Here is a 21,358-nt window from a genome sequence, read left to right on the forward strand (position 1 = left end):
CAAGTAATGGGATCTGCATCTACTCTTATTCCTAGGAGATCATATTTTTCCATTTGGATATCCTAGCTGATCCTCTCTTTAACTTCATGATCTGTTCAAGGCCGCTCGCTTCTTTGTGCTTTACTCAGTGGATCTCATCTCATTTAATAGAAGGACCCTTCATTTTGCAGATGCTCCTTCCCATCTTGGTGCGACTTCTGACCTCGTTAATTATTGGCTCTATACTTAAGAATACATAAATTCTAGCAGGTCTTCTATAGAACCATTGTGTACCTCTATAAAAACTAAGTAGCTCCATAAAAGGTATAATAGTCGATTGAAACAGAAACAGGGAGAAATATCATCCTCAATCTATTTCTCCTTCATTGAAATTCTTGAGTCATTTTCTCCTTAAGTCAACTCTGCTTCGTCTCTCATACTTAAAAATTATTTCATTGATTAGCGTCCTTCAGTTTCCTTGATGTATATAATAGAGAAATCCCTCATCTCAATCAAACTGATATGAATTCCATTTATAATCGGAGTTTGTTATGTATAATCTGTATGGATAATTATTAACTTGGAAACTTCAAGCCTCATCATGTTTCAATGTTGGAGATGAAGAGTTCCAGTTTTTTTTTCTAATGCAAACACTGCTTGTTGAAGGGATTCGGCTGTGTTTCCAACGCCTTGGATTTTCAACTTGAGCTGGTTCAGATGTTCAGTCATATCCACAAGAAATTATAACTTTGTGAGCCACTCAGTGTTGGCTGACTCAGGATGCTAGAAGTTTTTCATTTCAATAAAATATTTCACTCAGACAACTCAGAAACAACAAAGCACCTTCCCCCTTGACGACCAACACATATTGCTGCGCAGAAGTAGACCAAAATCATTATTACCAACTTTATCTTGCAGTGTCGTAAAATGGCGATCATTCAATGTTCGGACAATAATAAAGTTAACCGACTGAATGACCAGCGACATCACCACACCAAACTGTTCATCATACATCCAAACAGGAAATAATTCCATATGTAGGATGCAGTGAAAACTTAGGATGTGTTTCTTTTCATATTCACGAAGAAGTGCTACGAATCCTCTGTGTCTGCCTACCATGCATGGAGCCCCATCAGTACACAACTAAATTAGCTTATCCATCGGTATATTTCTTTCTTTCAAGAAGTCATTGAAACACTTGAATAAATCCTCCCCTCTTGTTGTCTCTTACATAGTAATAACAGCAAGACTTTCCTCATGTAGTGTCATTAACTGCATATCTTGCATTTTCACTAAACTGGGAAATGTGGCTTACGTCTGTTGACTCATGCAACGCGAGAGAGAAGAATTATGCTAAATTTATCTACTTCACTTGTGTTGCCTCCATTTCATTTGCTTTCATGATGGTACTCTAAATAAATTGAGAGAAAATCAACTTTGTCCAATGATCCGAAAAGATGGTTTTTGAAATGTTCATTATAATTGGTAAACCCCAACATACATTCTGTTCCAATTGATAAAAATTGATTTTTTTATTCGGTTCCTTCATATTAATATATATATCAACAAAAAAGATAATTTAAAAAAATTAATAATAAATTCCAGGGCAATTACGTAAAGATACATAAAAAACATGATAGTTTAAATTTAGTGCTTGAAGTTGAACCACATTTACTATAATTATACGTGCCGAACAAATTCATCAAATGAAATAAAATCTCCTAATTAAATGTATACATAAAATTAAAACAATAAAATTACAATACTATAACAAGGTTTTCCTAAAATTCTTGATTATTCTGTTAAAAACTCTTCCCTTGTTGGGTCCCATAGATGGAATAAACATGATCACTTCTGATGCTGTGGTCCATGTATCCATTCCTATGTTTGGTATTTTCAGCAATAAGGCCACATATCTCGCAGATGCGGCCAAAATTATACCCCTCACTGTTTCCTCAACAATCGATTCATATGACGTCATCCTGCTCGCAATAAGAGCTTTTGAGTTTAGTAGAACAAAATCAAAGCTTTGGTTTGGGATGAAGCTCCTTTTTTTCTCCATGAAAGTCCAAACAGCAAAATCACTTTCTGAAACTTTTCATCTCCACCTATCAAACCTTTTACATTTAATTTTATAAATTGCTTCACAATGGTTAAAGACGGGCAATCTACAAACGCATGGACTGTGTCATTGAATATCTTATCACAGTCCTTACAAGGCTTCGAGAAAAAAATACAATTAGCGGAGATCTGTAATTTGACTGGGAGTTTTTTTCTGTCATTAATTCCTATCAAAGATGACTTGGTTCTGCTCTTCCAGTATTCAGGGACACTAAATCGTCTCCTATGTAGATCACATAATATATCCGTGTCAACTTCAAAATTAGGCAATGCCATTTTAAAGGTCAAGGGCATGACATAATTTAGAGACCTGAACTCCTCGCAAGAGGAAACTTGATTCTTCAGTCATTCAATAGATCTGAGGAGTGAATATCATGCCTAGCTAAAATGCCGTTGCTAATACCCTGTTCTTCCAAAATAGATGGATCCTATAATTTCCCAAAGAAAAACTTCTTACACAGATAATTCCAAATAATATCTACTATTGAGTCTTCATTAAGGACAGGATCATTAGTCCAGATAACACATTGAGCCACATTGAGCACATTGACCCAACCATTCAGATAGTGCCGTGGTTACATCATTGTTAAGATTGGTTCCCATCATAAGCCTTTTATATATTCTGGTTTCAGTAATTGTTCTTCTCCATTCTAGTGAGGGATTCCCCGACATTTCTACAAAAAAAAATTACAGTATATTCGCGGAAGGATAATTGATAAATGGACATGCCTCCCCCAAATTAGATTTTGGTATTTTGATGCCCTTGATGGAGTTTTTAAAGAAAACCTCTAGTAAACCAGAGGTTGATTTTTTGATCTACTGTTGACTTAATTTGGTTCCAGTTATGTTCGTGGATCCAATTACTCTACCATGTAATGCCTAATATATCAATCTTCGTTTTTATAATACAGCTCCCAACTTTGAGGTCTTGAGCAGGACTCCATGAACAGAGAGGCAAAATAGCAGTTTTACTCAAATTCAACTCCAGACCGGATCTCTTCCTAAATTTTCCAAAGAAATTTAATATTACTTTTATTAATTGAGCTTCTGAATTTGCTTCCATTGTCATAGTAACATCATCTAAATATAAGTCAATGATATGCTTATCTCCCTCAAAACATACTCCAACCCTACCATACTTTTTTGATATCTCTACTACAAGCTCATCGATCGCAGTAATAAAAAGGAATGTAGTAGAAGGACATCCCTGCCTACAGCTTTTATTTAATTTAACTGGTTTAGGCTCCACTCCATCTATATAAATTTTTATCGAGTCATTATATGGTAGTGCCCAATCTTGATTTAAAAAACCTCTTTGGATGCAAAACCCCGACCCCTCTAAGAATTTTCCGATGATTAATGGAATCAAAACCCTTATAAAAATCAACAGCTAAAATCTCATAAAATGAATCTCTTTTTCTTACAGAGTCAAGAATAGCCTGAATATTTTGAGAAACATCCGATATTTTCCTGTGTTATAAAAAACCTTTTTGTGCAATTCCAATATTTTTATTCAAAATTGGTTCCATTTGACGAGGTAGTACTCTGGAACTAATTCTATAGGATTTGTTGAGAACTGTAATTGGCCTCCAGTGATGAAAATCTGTTCCATCCCCTTTTTTTGGAGTGTAAAAAATTTACCCGAAATACTATTAGGACCTGATGCTTTACTATCTTTCATATGAAATTCAATGTAAGGAACGATATTTTCCTTTATTTTCCATATTCTCGGGATTACTTGAGATTGATTTTCTTTTAGGAAAACATTTCCTTTCTGTACCTACTGTTTTCTGGAACCTAACATGAAAATAATTCAGAATATTACTGGTATTCGTGAGAACTTTACCCATGAGTTTTATTTTCATTATTCTCTGTGTTGAGAATCTGTTGATTTTTTTATTTCTAAGTTAACTCTGGACTAAAATGATGGTGATATAATGGATTAACTGTCTTTTAATGGTATATTATTAGCGTGTGGGAGTCGTCAGGAACTTGATATTAGCACCGCTACCTAATTAAAAAACGGTTGAATTGTCTGGATCTTTCGAAAAGTACATAAACTCTCAACACAGCCCAGTGTAAAATATGATTAAAAATGGCACTACATATCCGAAATGCAAATCTCCTGTTTATTTAGACGAGATAGGCATAAACAGTACATAGTATAAACTCAGGCTTACAGAGAGTTTCACAAGCTTTTTTGACCGCTCAAGCGATACAACAACAGTAGAATAAATTGCAGGGGGAAGATACTCACACAATTAAGCAGCAAATGAAAAAGGAAGGGATGTGACTCTACATTAATGGGAGAAATACGCCTGGTGTGATGTATACAGCTGCCATATCCTGATATAGCTGAATGAGAAACGGAAAAAGAGCTTCTGGTCCTCAGTCACTTCTTGTACTTGTTCTTGATGCATGTAAGGCTTGTAAAGTCTTATTCACACATATAAGTTATGCGGCAATGTAGCAGTATAGCAACCACACTACTTTTAGACACGGGGTACTCTTTTCCCCCTCTTATCTAAAACCTGTCCCATTCCATGTCACTAAATCTCATTTTTATTGTGCGATCTTCCCTAATCTTCATCAGTTGCACCGGCGTTGGTACTGACCTGTCATTTAGGTTTTCCAATTCCCTTAAACTCTATGGAACACGGACCCAGTGAAACTGCACATAAAACTACGTGAAAAATATTAATTAAATCGTTCGTCGAGATATTTTAAAGAGCTTATCCGAATTATTAATAACAATGTAGCAGGGATACAATGTAGACGAACTAGGCTGATTGTAACCCTTCTTCATTGTTATAATCATTCGGATAATCTTTGAGGTAATTTATGACTTATAACATTTTCTATCAAAAGTCCTTTATCAACATATTTTGCTTAACCAATTTTTCTCATCAGATCTACAAAAAAAAACACGTTTGATATATAATACCATACTCGTCACAATTTCCATCTTCAATTATTCTTATTTTATGAAACTCTGAACTTTGTTGCAGTTTAGATGTACATTGTACAGAAACAACATATAAGCTTGACCTGTTCAACAAAAGAACGCGAGAGTATGAGATTAGATATGAAGTGGTTCAGTTTATCAGATGAAGGATGGAAGATTTCTTTTGTAACTAATTTTTTTTAAGTCTGTCTGGACAGAGTCTTGCCAATACCAAGAAGAAACATCCAAGCCCAGTGTCAAAGTGGAATGTAATCGAGTTGTATTTCCCAACAAATTTTAACCACAGTTACCAAGTGTTTCGCAAATTATTTAGAAATACTCGAACACATTAGTAAGAGATCCCACAATGAAACAAATATTTCCATTTCCAACAATTTAAACGACCAGAAGATCCCAAATCTATGATATGTAAGGCCAAAGTTTCAGAACTTTCAAGTGATAGACCTACCAGCTTAAATGTGGGGCTCAAAAAGTGCAATAAGGACAAATGCAATTTCTGCCCATTTCTGGATATTAATAAAGAAGTCTGTGCTAATCGATCAAAAACTGTTCTCCATATTCTTCATTTGGATAACTGTGATACAACTAGAGTAATATATTGCATTACTTGCTAAAAACCCAACTGTGGAGCCCATTATATATACCAAAAAGGAAGAAGATTAAAAGACAGAGTGACAGAACATGTTAATTACATCAATAAAGGAGAAGAAGGCACTGGATTACATTTCACCGGTCCCTACAAGATGCAATATATAAAAGTGGAAATAATTGAAAAAGTTACTTCAAATACGTAATTGATGAAATGGACCAGAGAGAGAGAGAGTGGATTCGGAAATTTAACACCAAGAGAGTCGGATTAAATAGGAAATCGGGAGGAAATTACAACCACTAATGTATTTAAAGTTTCCTATAAAAAAATATTAAAATGTTTAAATGTCAGATTATGTACTTCCTCTATTTATAATTATTACAATCGGTTACAATTGAAAAGGCTCCGAAGAAGGAGTGAAATATATTTTTGTATACTGAAAAATTGTGTTTTTTTTTCTCCTAGATACAACTAGGAGAATTGTTTGTTGTCTTACTCCAAAATTAATCTTCAGTTTTCTTTTTTATCTTGCATTTTAATATTCAGCTCATTGAGGTGAGTTTAAGAGGTTAGCCAAACACAAGAGTTGCGCAGACCATTGCTCATCTACCAGCAGCTCTGCAAATGCAAATTTATTTTGTCTCAGTGAGACTTAGACCTTTTATCCTTAGTCATACAATCGGCCCAAAACCTTTCCTACGAGAACGAGTTAACTAATAGCTGTAGATGCAAGCTCTGATGCTCTACCTCCATTTTTTCGTAAAGAATAGAAAACAGTCGGATCTTAACGGCGCCTGCATTGATAAAATTAACAATGTTCAAGGCTTTTTAAAGTACTTCCAAAAGTTGCAACCAAACATCAGTACATGTACTATTATCGTTATTTCAATTCAATCCTCCCATTTCAAAATATTAAGTTGTCTTCCAATAAATATATTCTCTATGTCACTCTGTGGAAGTGCACAATCACCCATCAGTGGACGATCCGAGCAATCAGTCCGTTGAGCAGAGGGAAAGGAACACCCTACAGCTTTATGCATTCACGAGACAAGGGGGTGAATGTTAAGGGGTGGACTTGGAGTTATAAGAAGTCCTGTGGTTTTTAGCCCCACCGATTAATATGATCCTTCAACAAGTACACACCCCATCCCTTGACAACGACATCAGGTCCATTGCATCCTCTAAGAGGCCCACAACTAAGCAGAGCCTAAACTGCTCTATCTTTTGAAGACAAAGTCGACAGAAAAGGCTACTCACATCTAGTAGGGTTAGCCTCTCTGACGATCCGACAGTAGGGTAGTCACGTAGATTGGATCCAATCCTCGTTGCACTGTTTTGTCTGACAATTTGAACTCAATACAGCCCATAAAAGAGGATCTAGAACGACTGAGAGAATGAATGAGAGATGTGGAAGAGTAATATATAGTTGTATATTATTTTTAAGAATATTGAAATCCCACCAGAATGGTATTAATAAATTTATACCCTGAGATGAATGTCACAGTCAGGGTATTTTTATTCAGAATTATATAGTTCTTTTTCATACACATTTATGCGCATACGCATTAGATAATAGTCGTAAAATAGATGGAGAAGGGGATAGGGCATACATTGCCTTATGGAACGTACATAAACTTCACATAACTTGATTTGGCAGTTTCATGACGCATACATACTTGCTGCATCTATAGTAATGATGAATCCAAATATTATGTAATTGTCGTTGTATGTTCTCTTTTTAGCTCGACTAGTATCGAACCTTACGACCTTTGATGCCAATTCTGAGCTGGTGGTCGAAGGCTCCATTTCACAGTCAGTCATTTCCAGTTATGTGCAACTTTCTTTTTAGAAAACGATCCATTATATGGTTTTTTGTTCCTTGTTTTTTGTGAAATAAAATATATTTTTGGGGTAATTGAAATATATATATATATATATGCTGAGCTCTGCATTCATCTTGACCCTAGTTGACTATCGACAATGGGTACTTGAGACAGATTTTTAAATTAAATTTTATATTTTGATTTCCCTAAAATAAATTTAAAATATGATTAATCGGTAAAAAGAATTTATTCGTGTATTCAAATATATTTATATAGGAAATGTCAGATATATTTAAAATTTTGATGAGAATATACAAATTTTTTTAGCAACACCCCTGACAAGCCTTTTCTCAATTTAGAGAATATTCACATCCCTAAGGAATCATACTAGAAAATAATAACATGTAATACCTTATTTAATTCATGAAATCTTATAAGTCATATATATAAAGAATTTTAATTGTTTTTGTTATATGACGTTTTCTTAATAATTTTAGAACCCAGACATTGTTTTAGTACATTACCTCAATGTTCCTTATCCCGATGACAACAAATTTATAATTTCCTCAAATGTAGCGATTTGGGGTGAGAAGAAGGAATGGACAAAAGAGGAACTTATTTCACAACTCAAACCAATGTGTAAGATTTATATAACTTTTAATTGTACGATTAATTTACAATCTTACTTATAATTCTTTATTTGATTAATAAATAGTTCAGAGAACTAAAAGGAAATATATATTTGCTCAGAATTTTAATAGATTAAATTTTTGTCAATTTACGTTTATGTGTTACTTAAACATCTCAAATTGGGAAAATCTATAACATATTGAAATTGTATGTTCTAGGTATATTTTATAAATCTTTGGAAAAGTTTAAAGTAACGTATGGACGAAAATATTTTTGATAAAATGAAAAAAAGAACACAAATATGTATATTATTTTTTTTATGATGAATACGATAATCTACTTAACTAACAAAAGTAAAATTATAGTGTCTTACAATCAAGTAAATTAACATCTGTTAAGTAATACATTCATAACAAGATGTCAATTTTTTCTTAGTTATGGAAAAAAGGATAATATAAGTTTTGAATCATCAAAAATATTAAATTCTATAATGGTTGATGTTATGTATACCTGAGATTCCTTTTAATAAAGAAATGTACGTAATAATTTCATTACATAATATATAGATAATTCTTAAATTTTTAGCAATATCTTTTAAAAGGGAAAAAACAAAACAAAGTTTGTGTAAAGACGGTTTAGTAAATGAAATACAATGTTTAAGTGTATCTTAAAGAGGGTTACCAGATCTATTGGGCGTGTATACGTGTACATATGCATTAACTCTAGTTATTTCATGAAATAACTCGATATTAATATTAATATACATATTTGACAAGGGCGTCCTGCAGGTTTTTTTGTTGTTTTTGTTTGGGTGAGGGGGGTGACTTTGTTTTTTTTAATCCTAAAAAAATCCTTGATGAACCTTTTTTTTTAAAAATTCAATGACGTTTTTTTATAAAGGAAAATTATAATTATTTTTTTTAGAAAACAAACCCTACTTTCTTTTTCTATAGAAGTGATTTTTTAAAAGAATTCCAATTTGGGTAGAGGCAACAGCCCCTACAGCCCCCCTGCGGACACCCCTGTATACGTATTGTTTTACACGCACGATAGATGTAGTAACCCTATTTAAGATACTCTTAAAGATTCGTAGTTTATTAACTGGACAAATTCCTAAAAACATTATATATTTGGCTATTTAGCATTTATGACAATGACTAAAGAAGGGATCTTTGTGAAGAAAAGCGAAATTTAGAAATTATAAAAGGGGAAACGGTGGTTGCATGTACTCTTTCTTCATTTTTGTTTATTTTTTTTAGGTCGTTGTGGTGTTACATACCCTCTTTAAGATACACTTAAATATTGTATTTCATTTACTAAACCGTCTTTACACAAACTTTGTTTTGTTTTTTCCCTTTTTTAAAAGATATTGCTAAAAATTTAAGAATTACCTATATATTAGGTCACGAAATTATAACGTACATTTCTTTATTAAAAGGCATCTCAGGTATACATAACATCTTTTGTAACTTCAAGGAAATTCAATTGATATTGTCTGTAATGTTTAATAGACTCACCCACTATCTAGGGAGAGAGCCGATCCAAGAGGAAAATTTTTATGTTTTTAAACCACGTGGCTCTTTTGCTTAGAATTGGATCCAAATCTATTGCAAAATATGATTGCAAGGTCCAATTTTGAAAATGTTAAACTCTGCAAAAATATAGCCTACATTGTTTCTAACGAATTAAGCTTTTTTTAAATCCGTTTTGTGATTGTTTTATATTTTTAGATGATTATTTGTCATATCCTGTTTTTTAACCATGTCTTTTAGGTGAGGTTTTTTATTTCTTTTCTCGCCTCCCTCATTTCTTTTTTTGCAAATGTTTTATTTATAATATGTAGTGTCGACTTTTTTTCTTTTGCATAATAATAATGAGGTAATCAAATAAATAAATAATAATAATATTGCCATTCCTGGTGTCCTGTAGAAAATGATTGTGCTCCACCTTTACTTCGTTGCTTGTGCTTGAATGTAGATCTAAAGAAAAATGACGCCGAATGCTGTCTCTATTCGGTGTTGATCGAAGGGTGTAAGTCTTACCAGGAGTGCCCTTCTTTGAAAGATCTTTAATGTCTTCATACCAACTTTTTTTGAAAAGGATGTTCAGAGTTTGCTGCTTTACAATGTTGGGTGTTGATGTATGAAACCTTATAATTATGATTTATCAAGTATTTTTTTGTGGTTGACTGAAGACGACATTGTCTACATTATCCAATAACTTTTTTTGGGTTTGTACTTTTTTCTCCTGAAGTTGGAGTTGTCACCGGTTATGCTAGAAGATCCTCCAAATACGATGAATTTTATACTGAAGGTATAAGAGCGAACATATATCAACTATATGAAGATGTCTAGATGGCAGGCGTCCAGACCAAGGTCACAAGAAGAGACTACTAATGCTTATAACACTTTTTTCAGGACCAGAAGCTCTTCAATATATTATTTTGAAAAGTTTGTATCATAGTAGAAAGAAATATCCTAACGAGGATGTGAAATGTAATCGAGATTTATATTGAAGTGAAATAATTTTTATATACATATACAAGTGAGCTCTACGGATGACGTTAACACTCTTTTAAACAAAAAGAAGAAACAGAATAATATATTAAGTCTAGAGTTTCAGAAAATCCACAAAGAAAAGGGGCAAATTCTATATTTAACACAGATACCTCAAAATACACTAAAAATAAACTCTGAAACTTCACAATTTAAGATGTATATATTTTTACTTGAGAAAAAATCTCGAAAACTTACTTATCGAATCATTTATGGACTATTTAAGAAACGTGCACCTTCACACTCCCTGATCAAATTTATTATCTATATATAATTATTAATTAGAGATTAATAATAATATATTTTTTTAAAGTTTTATAATCCAAGAACTATGTAATATATATATTCTTATATGTAACTTTAATTTCAACACACATTTATTAATACAGTGATTGAAAATATTTAATATATTGTAATTGGAAAAGAAAAGTATGTGTATTAAAATCAATATTGAAATAAAATTCAATTGTATTCTATACTTTTTCTGTGGCTTATCGATTCAATTTTTATAGATCAAATAGAAATTGAATCGATAACCGATTAACAATAACAAGGCAAAATATTATATCTCAATAACACAATTTCTTCAAACAAAAAAAGTTCTTTACTTGAGAGTTTTTTTAAAATATACCATAGTTTCAATAATAGAGTTATCGATATATTTGAAGAAGCCAATTAATTGGAATGGAAGGAGACTTGGGTTATGCTTTGTTATACAGAAATTTGGTTTGCCAATGAAGATACTGCTCTCAATGCTACACTTTCCTATATCGGCGGGTTATGGAAGGTCGATCTCTAAAAAAGTATATTGTTCTAGCTGCAATAATCTTTTAATAGGAGAGAGTTCTTTAGATATAACTAATATCTAAGCGACCACAGAAGAAGAAGCTGAAAAAACAAAAAAACAGTTTAATTGAACTGATTAATAGAGACTTTCATATTACTCCTTCTATATTACTGTTTTTGACAATTTGTTAAATAAACAATTTTCCAAATATCATTTTGAAAATATAAAATTTTAACAAAAAGTTGTTCAATGATTCATCTGCTACAAATATATTCAATTGTGCGCCTTTTCAAAGAATTTATGGCTACGAAAATGTATTCCAACCTAATATATTTTCAATGATAATTTTAATCTTTGTTCCCTATTCCCTACTCCTACAAAGTTTTAAAAATAATTTGCAAAGCGACAATGAAAATATTATCCTGTTTTTTCTACAGCAAAAAAAAACAAAAAAAAAAAACTACAAAAGTGTAGTATTTTTATTGTATTCTTGGAACATTAAAAATTAATTATTTTAAGAGTTATAGATTTTTCCATAAAATGTATATCAAATAATATATCAAGGCCATAGCACTAATTAATTATTCTTGATATTTCTTGACTCAAGAACATTTATTTTTGAGTTATATGATTGAAAGTTTGAAAAGATGTACAAATATTATTTTGAAGCCCATGTTGATATCTGCAAATAAACTTAATATTGATGAAAAATTATCCATTACGTTTTTGTATCTCTCCCATGAAGGAACCCTACCATGATACGATTGTCGTTCTACAATGATGGTTTCAAGAAATTCAATAAGTTTAAATATTTTCTCAGAGCTATAGTATTTTTGTAAATATGAATTTTGCTTCAGTTTAATATTTTTTATAGTATTAAAAAGTCGTTATTGCTCTTCTATTAATTTTTTTTATTATAAATAATATCAAATAATTCACACTCATTCAAGGAAATTTTAGAATATTGTTACCAAATTAATATTTTCGTAAGGAAATATAATTAAGCTACATCTGAACCATAATGATAAATTTGCATAAAATTAATTTTTTTTAAATCTATGGAAAAATTTAAATATATCATATAACAACTTCTGAATGACACAAACATGTACTTGAGTTGAATGTTAATTTGCATGAATTAAATATATTGTGACTAGTGTTGGAATTATTATAACTCAATGTTATATTATTATATTTTATTCTTTTCTTTATGATGGGCATAGCATTTGTCAAAATTTGTAATTTTTTTTGTACAAAATTTCGTAACTTTTTATTAACAACAGAGATTCACTTTTACTGTTAGGCAAAATCTCCTCATTTGGTCTATGTATTTAATTTGAGATAAAAATAGCTAGGCGATTGAATAAAAAATGAATCCCTCTTCTTTTAAATCACTTCACCAATTTCTGTCTAAATTGTCATTGAAAATAGATAAAATTATTTGAGCTTCGTAGAAGTACAGGGTACTTATTCTGACTATGAGGGTCATTTGAATGATTCTTTAGGTAAATCAGTTCTATTGAATCTATTGAAGAAATAAAATCTATATCAATCAGGTCTTAATGTAAAATTACATAACAAATAAGTTAAAATTACTACTTTGATTACAAGGATATTAATGGTAAAAATAATATTTTAAAATATATCTTTGCAGTTTTTAGTGAAGAAGAGCCAGATTTAAACAACGAACTAGAAATATCTGTGAGTGAGTTTTATCGACTATCCCTTCTATTCATTTTTTTTCTACTTATAGACAGCAGAGACGGTCAATACTATTGTCACTCAATTGATGGAAAAACAAAGAACAGCACGAGCAGATACAATTAATAAAAAGATAGAATGTTCTTGTCCCGATTCAACTAACCCTGATAAACTGTGTCCTCATTTTTGTAAGACTGCAGAAGCTAATAATGATGTTTGTACACAGGTTATATTAATGATTTAGGAATAACAGATAATATTTATATTTAATATATAGATATCTTCTAGAAGGTCAAGATCAGGAAGGAATGTTAACACCAATTCTCATCAACGCATGTCACCACACATCACAATTCATAAACAAAGTCAAAATATTTCTAATCATGTAATAATTGTAATCATTGATTTATTCAACCGATTTAATTTAATTTCTATAATAGTATTACAAAACAGATTCATCTTATTATGCTTCATACGCACACGTATCATCAACATCTGATTTCGAACGATGTAATAAATCTGGCTTAAAAGTAAGTTGTAAAATATTAAAATGAAACAATAATATATTTTTTTTCTCAGAATGAAGAAAAGAAAATTAACCTCTTACGAACAACTGAACCTATTGAATCCGAAACGAATTTATCTACTTTGATGGTTGCAACTTCTCCAGTTGCTTCCGCAGTAAGAACTCTTTCTAATCTTTCTGAATTTGGTATGAATGGCGTTCTCAATGAAGGTTTTGATTCTTACTTCATTAATAATGATTCCTTGGTCTCCGAATGTGCCGCAAAATCCGAAAAACAGCTACCCCTATTGGATTTTAAATCTGCTTTTAGCGATTTTGAAACTCATAAATCTTCTGATATAAGGTACTCTACTAATATTTATTCTAAATCAGTTAGTAAAATATACATCTATTATAGAAAAGTATAATAAAATTATTTACAAAAAAATTCTATAAAAAGGAAATAGTTCATGAGGTTTTCCACAGCAAATCTTTATTTTCAATTTTTGAACCAAATCAAATTTGTCTGTTTTTTAAATTTTTCAGAGGATATAACGACCTAATTTTAATTAAAAAAAGGTGAAGGCAAACTCATTTTGTTTTGTGTAATGAAAGATTATATATGTATATATATTTGTATTTGGGTCGATATATGTATTATTTACTCTAATAAGAGGTCGACAATAAATATATTAAAACTCAATAACTTATTTGCTCCTTTGATAAAATTAATGGGACATGATATTTCTACTTCATATATTTTCAAATTGAACACATTGTGGGTCAATTAAATAAATGTCAAAGTACAAGATTATTGTTTAGAGAAATCTGCACCATTGTCATAACTTAAAATTTGTACAAGAGGAGGGGGGAACTTTTGTTTTGTTAAACTACAAGGTATATAAAATCTTGAGGATCTAAAGCCCCCCTCACAACCTTCACACACGATGGACAATAACGTTTTAAGAATCAATGTACTCAAAACTATGTTATATTTTTTTTAATTCTACTCATGTGGTCAAATAGGCGGCAAGGTTGTATCTTTATCAGTCTAGCGATTCAAGTGGATCCAGCTTTTGAAAAGCTAGAACCAGAACCGACTAAGTTGAACCAAGACCATAATATATTGCTTATCACCTCTTGTGATTTTGTCCTTATAGAGAATATATATGAAAAAAATACCATATATAGTGTAAAAAATAAATTAGCTTTAATAAATAAGTCTATTTTCAGAGTTTATTTTTGTGGGTGCGATTGCATCATTTCCCAATGATATTTTTACGTCACCAGGATGATACAGTTGTATCTGAGCTCCAAAAAGATAAGGGATACTTATGGATCTGTTAAAGTGGTTTTAGGCACCAGAAGAAGGAAGAGGTGGGGTAGATTATGGATCCAGGCCCGCTACTAAGCTTGACGGGCCCCTATAATATGATAACTATAATATTTCTTAAGCCAGGGTTTCCCAAAAATTTACTATGACAAGACCCTCCCCCCTGCACTAATACATTTTTTTGAGGTGAGGCCCTTTATACGAAATATGTTTACTATGCATGTGTACACTGAAAGCAATTCTTAATTCTCCGTCATCCTGTGCCCCCCTATCCTCTGCTTATGGCCCCTCTTTGAAGACCATTGTCTTTAGCAATCTTAGTTTTTAGGGCCCTTGCTGGAACTTGGGGCACAACACATCCTGTATATAAGGTACCTGTGGCCCATGTCTGTATCTAACATTATTTCCTGGGGCCAAATTTTCTAGCGATCCCTCTAGTTTTAAGCGTCTCTAAACCAAAACTGAGCCTGTATGAAAAAAAAACAACAACCAAGACTGAAGACCGGAACCAAGGCCTAAACTGAAACTGTTGAAACGAAAGAACCGGAACTTAGAACGACTGAACCTAGAACGGGCACAACCTTGCAAAAAGGTGTACTTAATTTTTTTCTGAATAACTAAAAAAGTTATACCTTTTTGCTTTTTTTAAGCTTATCTTCATCTAAAGACCTATACAGACATTATAATACTTAAGTTAATTATGTTTAAGCTTACTGTTTTGAAGAGAAGTCCATTTAAAAAAACAACAAATTATTGTCAATTTTATAATATGAAGAAATTCCATGTTTTCTTTTATAACGAGGGAAAAAACAATATCAGAATAAAAAAATAACAAATAAATCAGGAGAGGGAGCGAGGGTTTTATCGCTTATACAAGGTATGCCAATTATGCATATTTCGACTCATGAGGGTCTTTCACCACGTGTTTTCCCTTTGCCGATGGAGCGTGACGTCATAGTCGATATACTATTTCCGTGTTTTTCCCTTTCAGAACATGAATTTACATGTGCATTGAAGTTAAAGGCTCATTTTTTGAGTAATAAATCATCCTTAATAACCACCAAAAAGCTTTTTGTTAGACGAATTCATTTGTGGCCTTGGCATCACTTTTAATGCTGTGGGTCTGGCGTGTACCAGCTAATCTTCCCTACCCGCTACATAATTATAACAGTATAAAAACAAAAATTGGTTTGTTAATATTGCATTTACAAAGCCTGCCCAATAGAAACATATAATAATAACTAGGGCTGGGGATACAAGCGAGTGCGAGGAAAGGGCGGGAGCAACACATAAGGTACTATCGATTAAAGTCTGCCTATGATGTTATGATTTTAAAAGATAGAATATCGCGTGATTCTGCTCTAAAAATGGGAATTCTCTATATCTCATTAACAATTAGTGTTAATGTAAAAAATAGTGTAATTTTTCAATTAAGAAATACTTGATTTACTTCGTAAAAAACTTCCCAATTTCAATATTATGGATCTGTTAACAAATATTTATTAAACTCATTAAAATGACAGGTTATACAATGAGTAATCAGAAACTTATAGTTTTCACTTTACCCGTAGAAGTAGATTACTATTAAATTTATAAATTAAAGTATCTTAACGTATATTTGTGATATTAAATGAAGGAAGTATTGGTAAGAAAAAAAATATGAATTTAATTTGGTTTTTGAATTTTCATTTCGACAGATAAATTTTAAACTATAGTCAAGCTTACAAGTAAAGGGAGTGCCCCTTCTAAAGCTGTAATGGTCTTAGTTTTTGGGTTGAGAATATTATTAATTATTGATAATTCTTCATAAATAAACTGATCATTTATAATTTCCTTATCTTTAACGACCGATGATGTATTTTCATAAGGGCCGTTCAAATATTTCCTTATTACTTCGAAGTTATAGAAATAGTAATCCACTGTTTTTAACCAAGTTCCTAGCATGCAACGATAAGTGCTACAGGTAAGGGAATTGGGTAAGAAACAGTAAAGCTATGTTTTCTTTGTCTAGTATTCAAAAACCTTTTTTTTTACTTCTGAAATAATCTAGTTTGTCTTTGTGAATTCTTTACGTGCAACTTCAGCATTGTTATGGAGTCAATGATCCCAACAAGTAATATATTTCAATTCGAATTAGCTTCTTCTGAGATCTTCGCCCAGTTTTTTAGAATAAGATGCCCATCTGTGATGAAAACTTTAATCTTATTTTCATCACAGTACAAACCAAGAGTTTGTTGAATACTCTGAATGACAAAATTTGCAATATTATTAGCAATTGCAATATTTATGTCCATTATGTTGATTAGATAAGGACTACCCAAGAAACAGGCATCCAAAGGGGACATCAATATAGCTATCATTAATCAATTTTGATTGTCTTTAGTCTCATCAGCAGCTATGAAAACATCCTTAACTCCAATTTTCACTTGAATTTTGGAGATTACATCTTTGCTGATAATCTTCATTAATCTGTATAGAGTCCTTCTACCAGGCACGGTTGTTTCGCCATATTCTTCCATAAATTTTGAGAAATTGGGGTTATCTACCATGGGAAAAATCTGTATTACATGAAACAAGCACGTTTAAGGGGTCTGTGGTAAAGTTAAAGTTGTCAGAATCATCACGAGTCAGATGTTGTGTTTATGCATTCAGTTTCATAATGTTGGAACAAGGACACTAAGTGTTATTTGACTTTGGATGGGTAAGGGTACTTACAACATATTCGATAAAATATTTTGGTTGTCATTTGATAGATAGCTCCAAATTTCATAGCTCTAATAATTTCAATCCCGACGTAGGGACAATTTTTTTAGGCATTTCTCTTATTAAGGGGAGATGGGATCACAACAAAAATTTGGTAAAGAATGAAAATAATTATTAAAAAAAAGAAAACGCAACAACCAATTTTCCTTATGTAATCTCAAAACAGTAACTTATCGAAACTTTCAGGCCATCTTTATTGATAACCCAGCGTATATGATAGAAAAACAACGTGTTTTGTGTCAAAGATGTCCTCTAAGTCGAGTTCTGTCCAAGTGGTCTGATAATAGTTTAGAATATTGAATGCGAGCTCAAATGAGGTGCATTCATTTAAGTCTAATTAGTACAAAAAAAGTTCTAGAGAGGTGCAAATCAAACGAATTAACATTATGACTGACAATTATGTCGAGCAACTGATTCACCTACATCAGTGGTTCTTAATTGGAGAGGAGGGGGATTTCAAAAATTGTAATAAGAATAGAGGTATATTAAAAATGAAATCTATGTCAAAAAATATTCTTAAAATAGTTAATATTTCCTAAAACAAAGGTCATAATAATTAATATGAAAAAAAGGTAATTACAAAAATAAAATATTTGTTTGATACAAATTATATTTTAGGTCAGCTGAAAACTTTGTAGACTGACATATAGTATCCGATACACTTTAAGTCATCTCCTATCTAAGTTGTCTGGTAATAGTTTAAAATAAGAAAAGTGACCTCATATGAGGTGTATTCATTTAAGTCAATTAATACAAAAACGTTATTGTATAATATGAAACTATAAGCAATAACTGTGTCGGAAAGAACAGTACTAGTATGATATATAAATACAATTGAGCTTATTGATGTCAAAAGAAAGAGTTTTTACATCGATGGGACATAAAATATTCTTTGTTTCAAAGAAGTGTTAAAATTTAAGCATACATTTCCTTCAAAATTAGGGTCAGTTCATTCCACGTGGCCACCATTTGTGGTAACTACAGCTCTTAGACGCTTCAGAACTACTTTAGACGCTGTACAGATGGTCTCCTTCACTATGGGGTCCCATTACCACTATGACGGTCTTCAAGTCGTCAACGCTGCGGTAGGAAGTAACACTTACCTCCCTCTCCAGAATAGACTGTATGTATAATTCCATTACGTTGAGATCTGGAGAAAGAAGGGCCCACATGTCCTTACTCCAAAAGTGCTCGAAAGTAGCTTTGGCACTACTCTTGAACCTACTTTACTGCATGAGAAGGTGATCCATCCTGCTGGATCCAGTGAAGTACTTTGGACTTTAATCTGTCCAGATAAAAACGTTGATTGACCTTCACATCCTCGGGAATGAAGATCAAGGACGTCTTGATCCTGCAAGAGGCGACACCCTCCGATACCATCACTAAGGCTAGCTTTTGGGCCCTGAACTCGCTACTCTGACCTAGCACTCGTTCGTTGAGGCTATTGTATGCCCATTCCACGCTAAAGATATTTTCATCAGTCCAAATGATTGAATCGCGCGTACAGGAATGAGGAATTTCAGAAACACCTTTGCATTGGTGAGCGTCTTCTCCATTGTTGCATTGCTGAGAAGCTGCCTATTTTGTAGACGATAGTTATTCCTCCTCAGGTCTTTTCTAACCACCCTACGCATGGTTTCTCGAGAAACAACAGACTCATGAGGCATCTTTCTCATTAAACGCTTCTTTTTGCTATTGATCTTCGACCTTGTTGCCTTGATCAACCTGGGTGTTCTCATGGACCTAAAACGACCACCCCTGAGCCTGTCATATACTCTCCGAGTCTCCTTATACCACTTTATGACGTAGTGGAACGATTTCTTGGATACAGTGAGGTCTTTTAAGGCCTTGGTAATGGCCTACAGCACTTCTCTTCCAAATGAAGCAAAATGATGGAGCACTTCGGGTTCATGATGTAGTTGTTAGAAGCTCAAGAACAGGTTTTAGAATTTTCTTTTTGTATAATAAAAAAAAATATGGAGTTTGAATTAATTATACGCAATAAACAGAATTTAAAAATAAAAACTCGCCTAGGAGAAATATTAAGTTCATGTCGTAAGACTTATGGATCTCCCTGTATAAAAAATCCGTCGGTGAAGATCGTAAATCATACTTTTTATGAAATAGGTTATTATTCCAATATCCAACCTATCAAAGGCCTCTTTTTTAAGTATAAGTATACATTCGACTATTTCAATCTAATAAATCGGTGTTGTTGTTTTTTTTAAATAAAAATATGACAATTGTCTTTATGAGCTTATGTTTTTAGGACGAGTTATTGCTTGCCATGCCAGAGAAATAACAAATCAAAAAAAAAAAAAAAAAAAAAGTATGAAGATTTGCCATGAAAAATGTAATATTCACACAATAGTGAACCCTCGTAGATACATTAAATTTTTCAAAATTTGGAGGAATAATAAATAAAAGGCTCTATATTTTGCTATTACCTACATATACCTTTTTAAATTTACACTCACTGCAATTCAGTGAAATACATAGAGTAACAGTAAGGATTTTTTTATGGAGTTAAAAGTGTAACTCCTTGTTGGACCCAAATTAGAATTGAGGATGGAGAAAGAGGTAACTTCTACTTATGTCCTTGCATGATACAGAGTGGGATTTGTGTATTTCTTTCATCTCATAGCTGCTTAAAGCTAATTCGATTAAACTACTTTCCCCCTAAACGTCTTCAAATTATTAGGATTACCATGGTGATTGTTAGATTCTTCTTTTTTTTTTACAATACCGACAGGTCTTATTTACTAAAGTTCTAAATTTCTCTATCATAAATTACATACTCATACGAATTCATTTCTTTACATCTCTAACCATTTTTATGCTATTATATTTTGTTCAATTATGTGAGTGATACACTCTAATACTATATAGATCTCACTGAATTATGTTATCAAAAAATATTTAATAATGTAATAGTCAATTCCTTATTTAAATTTAAATCTATAATTGGGTCGATAAAATTATGTTTTATTTAGTTTTAATGATACATTGGAATATGAAGATGCGAATATGCATCATAATCAATTGATAGATGGACATATGACGAATAATAACTATAGTAGTTGTGCTCCTAAGGATCCATTGGAGTTCATGAGTAGCCAATCAGGTTCTTCTTCAGCTTCTTCAGCCTCGTCATTGTCTAACCATAACTTTTCAGACCAACAACAATTTGATGTACATGGAATGGAATCATTTGATATTTTAAAGGAGTTTTCTGATTTTCATTATCTGTCGAACCATTCAAACCCACCTAATCAACTAAATGTCCGTTGTCATGAAATGCACAATCCTCTACATTGTTCGACCGAAGGTGGAATAACCTTTTCTTCAAAAAATTGCTCAAACAGTTCAGCTCGGGACCATCAACATGTTTCTAACAGTTGCTCAAATTTTAGTTGGCAAAATGTAAGTCTCATATTATTATTATTATATTATAATCCAATAAAGAAATATAAGAAATCCTTTGATAGAACTGATAATTTCGGAAAATAAGACACCCGTGAATTTTTAAAAATATTTCAATTTACAAAAGAAATGCCTAAACGTATCATATTTATATCGTTAAGCTAATATTTTAATTTTTAAAGTA

At 32.0% G+C, this 21,358-nt stretch overlaps 1 protein-coding gene and 1 long non-coding RNA gene across 15 annotated transcripts in view; one reads left to right on the forward strand and one right to left on the reverse strand.

Moving 5' to 3' along the window:
- Positions 1–21,358, forward strand: part of Camta (Calmodulin-binding transcription activator) — a 77,288-nt gene that overhangs the window by 41,600 nt on the left and 14,330 nt on the right. For 9 of the 14 annotated variants that reach the window (XR_011782421.1, XR_011782420.1, XR_011782419.1 and 6 more), the window contains 7 exons: positions 7,975–8,116; positions 13,104–13,150; positions 13,203–13,376; positions 13,428–13,535; positions 13,591–13,680; positions 13,730–14,019; positions 20,745–21,174. Coding sequence is in view for 9 of the 14 variants with exons in the window: in XM_040722074.2 (XP_040578008.1) it covers positions 7,975–8,116; positions 13,104–13,150; positions 13,203–13,376; positions 13,428–13,535; positions 13,591–13,680; positions 13,730–14,019; positions 20,745–21,174 (1,281 nt within the window). In the remaining 5 variants the exon portion in view is untranslated. The remainder of the gene's footprint in view (positions 1–7,974; positions 8,117–13,103; positions 13,151–13,202; positions 13,377–13,427; positions 13,536–13,590; positions 13,681–13,729; positions 14,020–20,744; positions 21,175–21,358) is intronic. The other 5 variants (XR_011782423.1, XR_011782422.1, XM_071891931.1 and 2 more) reach the window with 1 other exon arrangement.
- LOC139906682 (uncharacterized) lies at positions 1,482–4,036 on the reverse strand. Its single transcript, XR_011782426.1, has 2 exons — positions 2,830–4,036; positions 1,482–2,774 (listed from the first exon to the last, which is right to left on the reverse strand). It is a non-coding gene; the product is annotated as an uncharacterized lncRNA (long non-coding RNA).

This window comes from Lepeophtheirus salmonis, chromosome 12, assembly GCF_016086655.4.
Source record: "Lepeophtheirus salmonis chromosome 12, UVic_Lsal_1.4, whole genome shotgun sequence".
Lineage (NCBI taxonomy): Eukaryota > Metazoa > Arthropoda > Copepoda > Siphonostomatoida > Caligidae > Lepeophtheirus > Lepeophtheirus salmonis.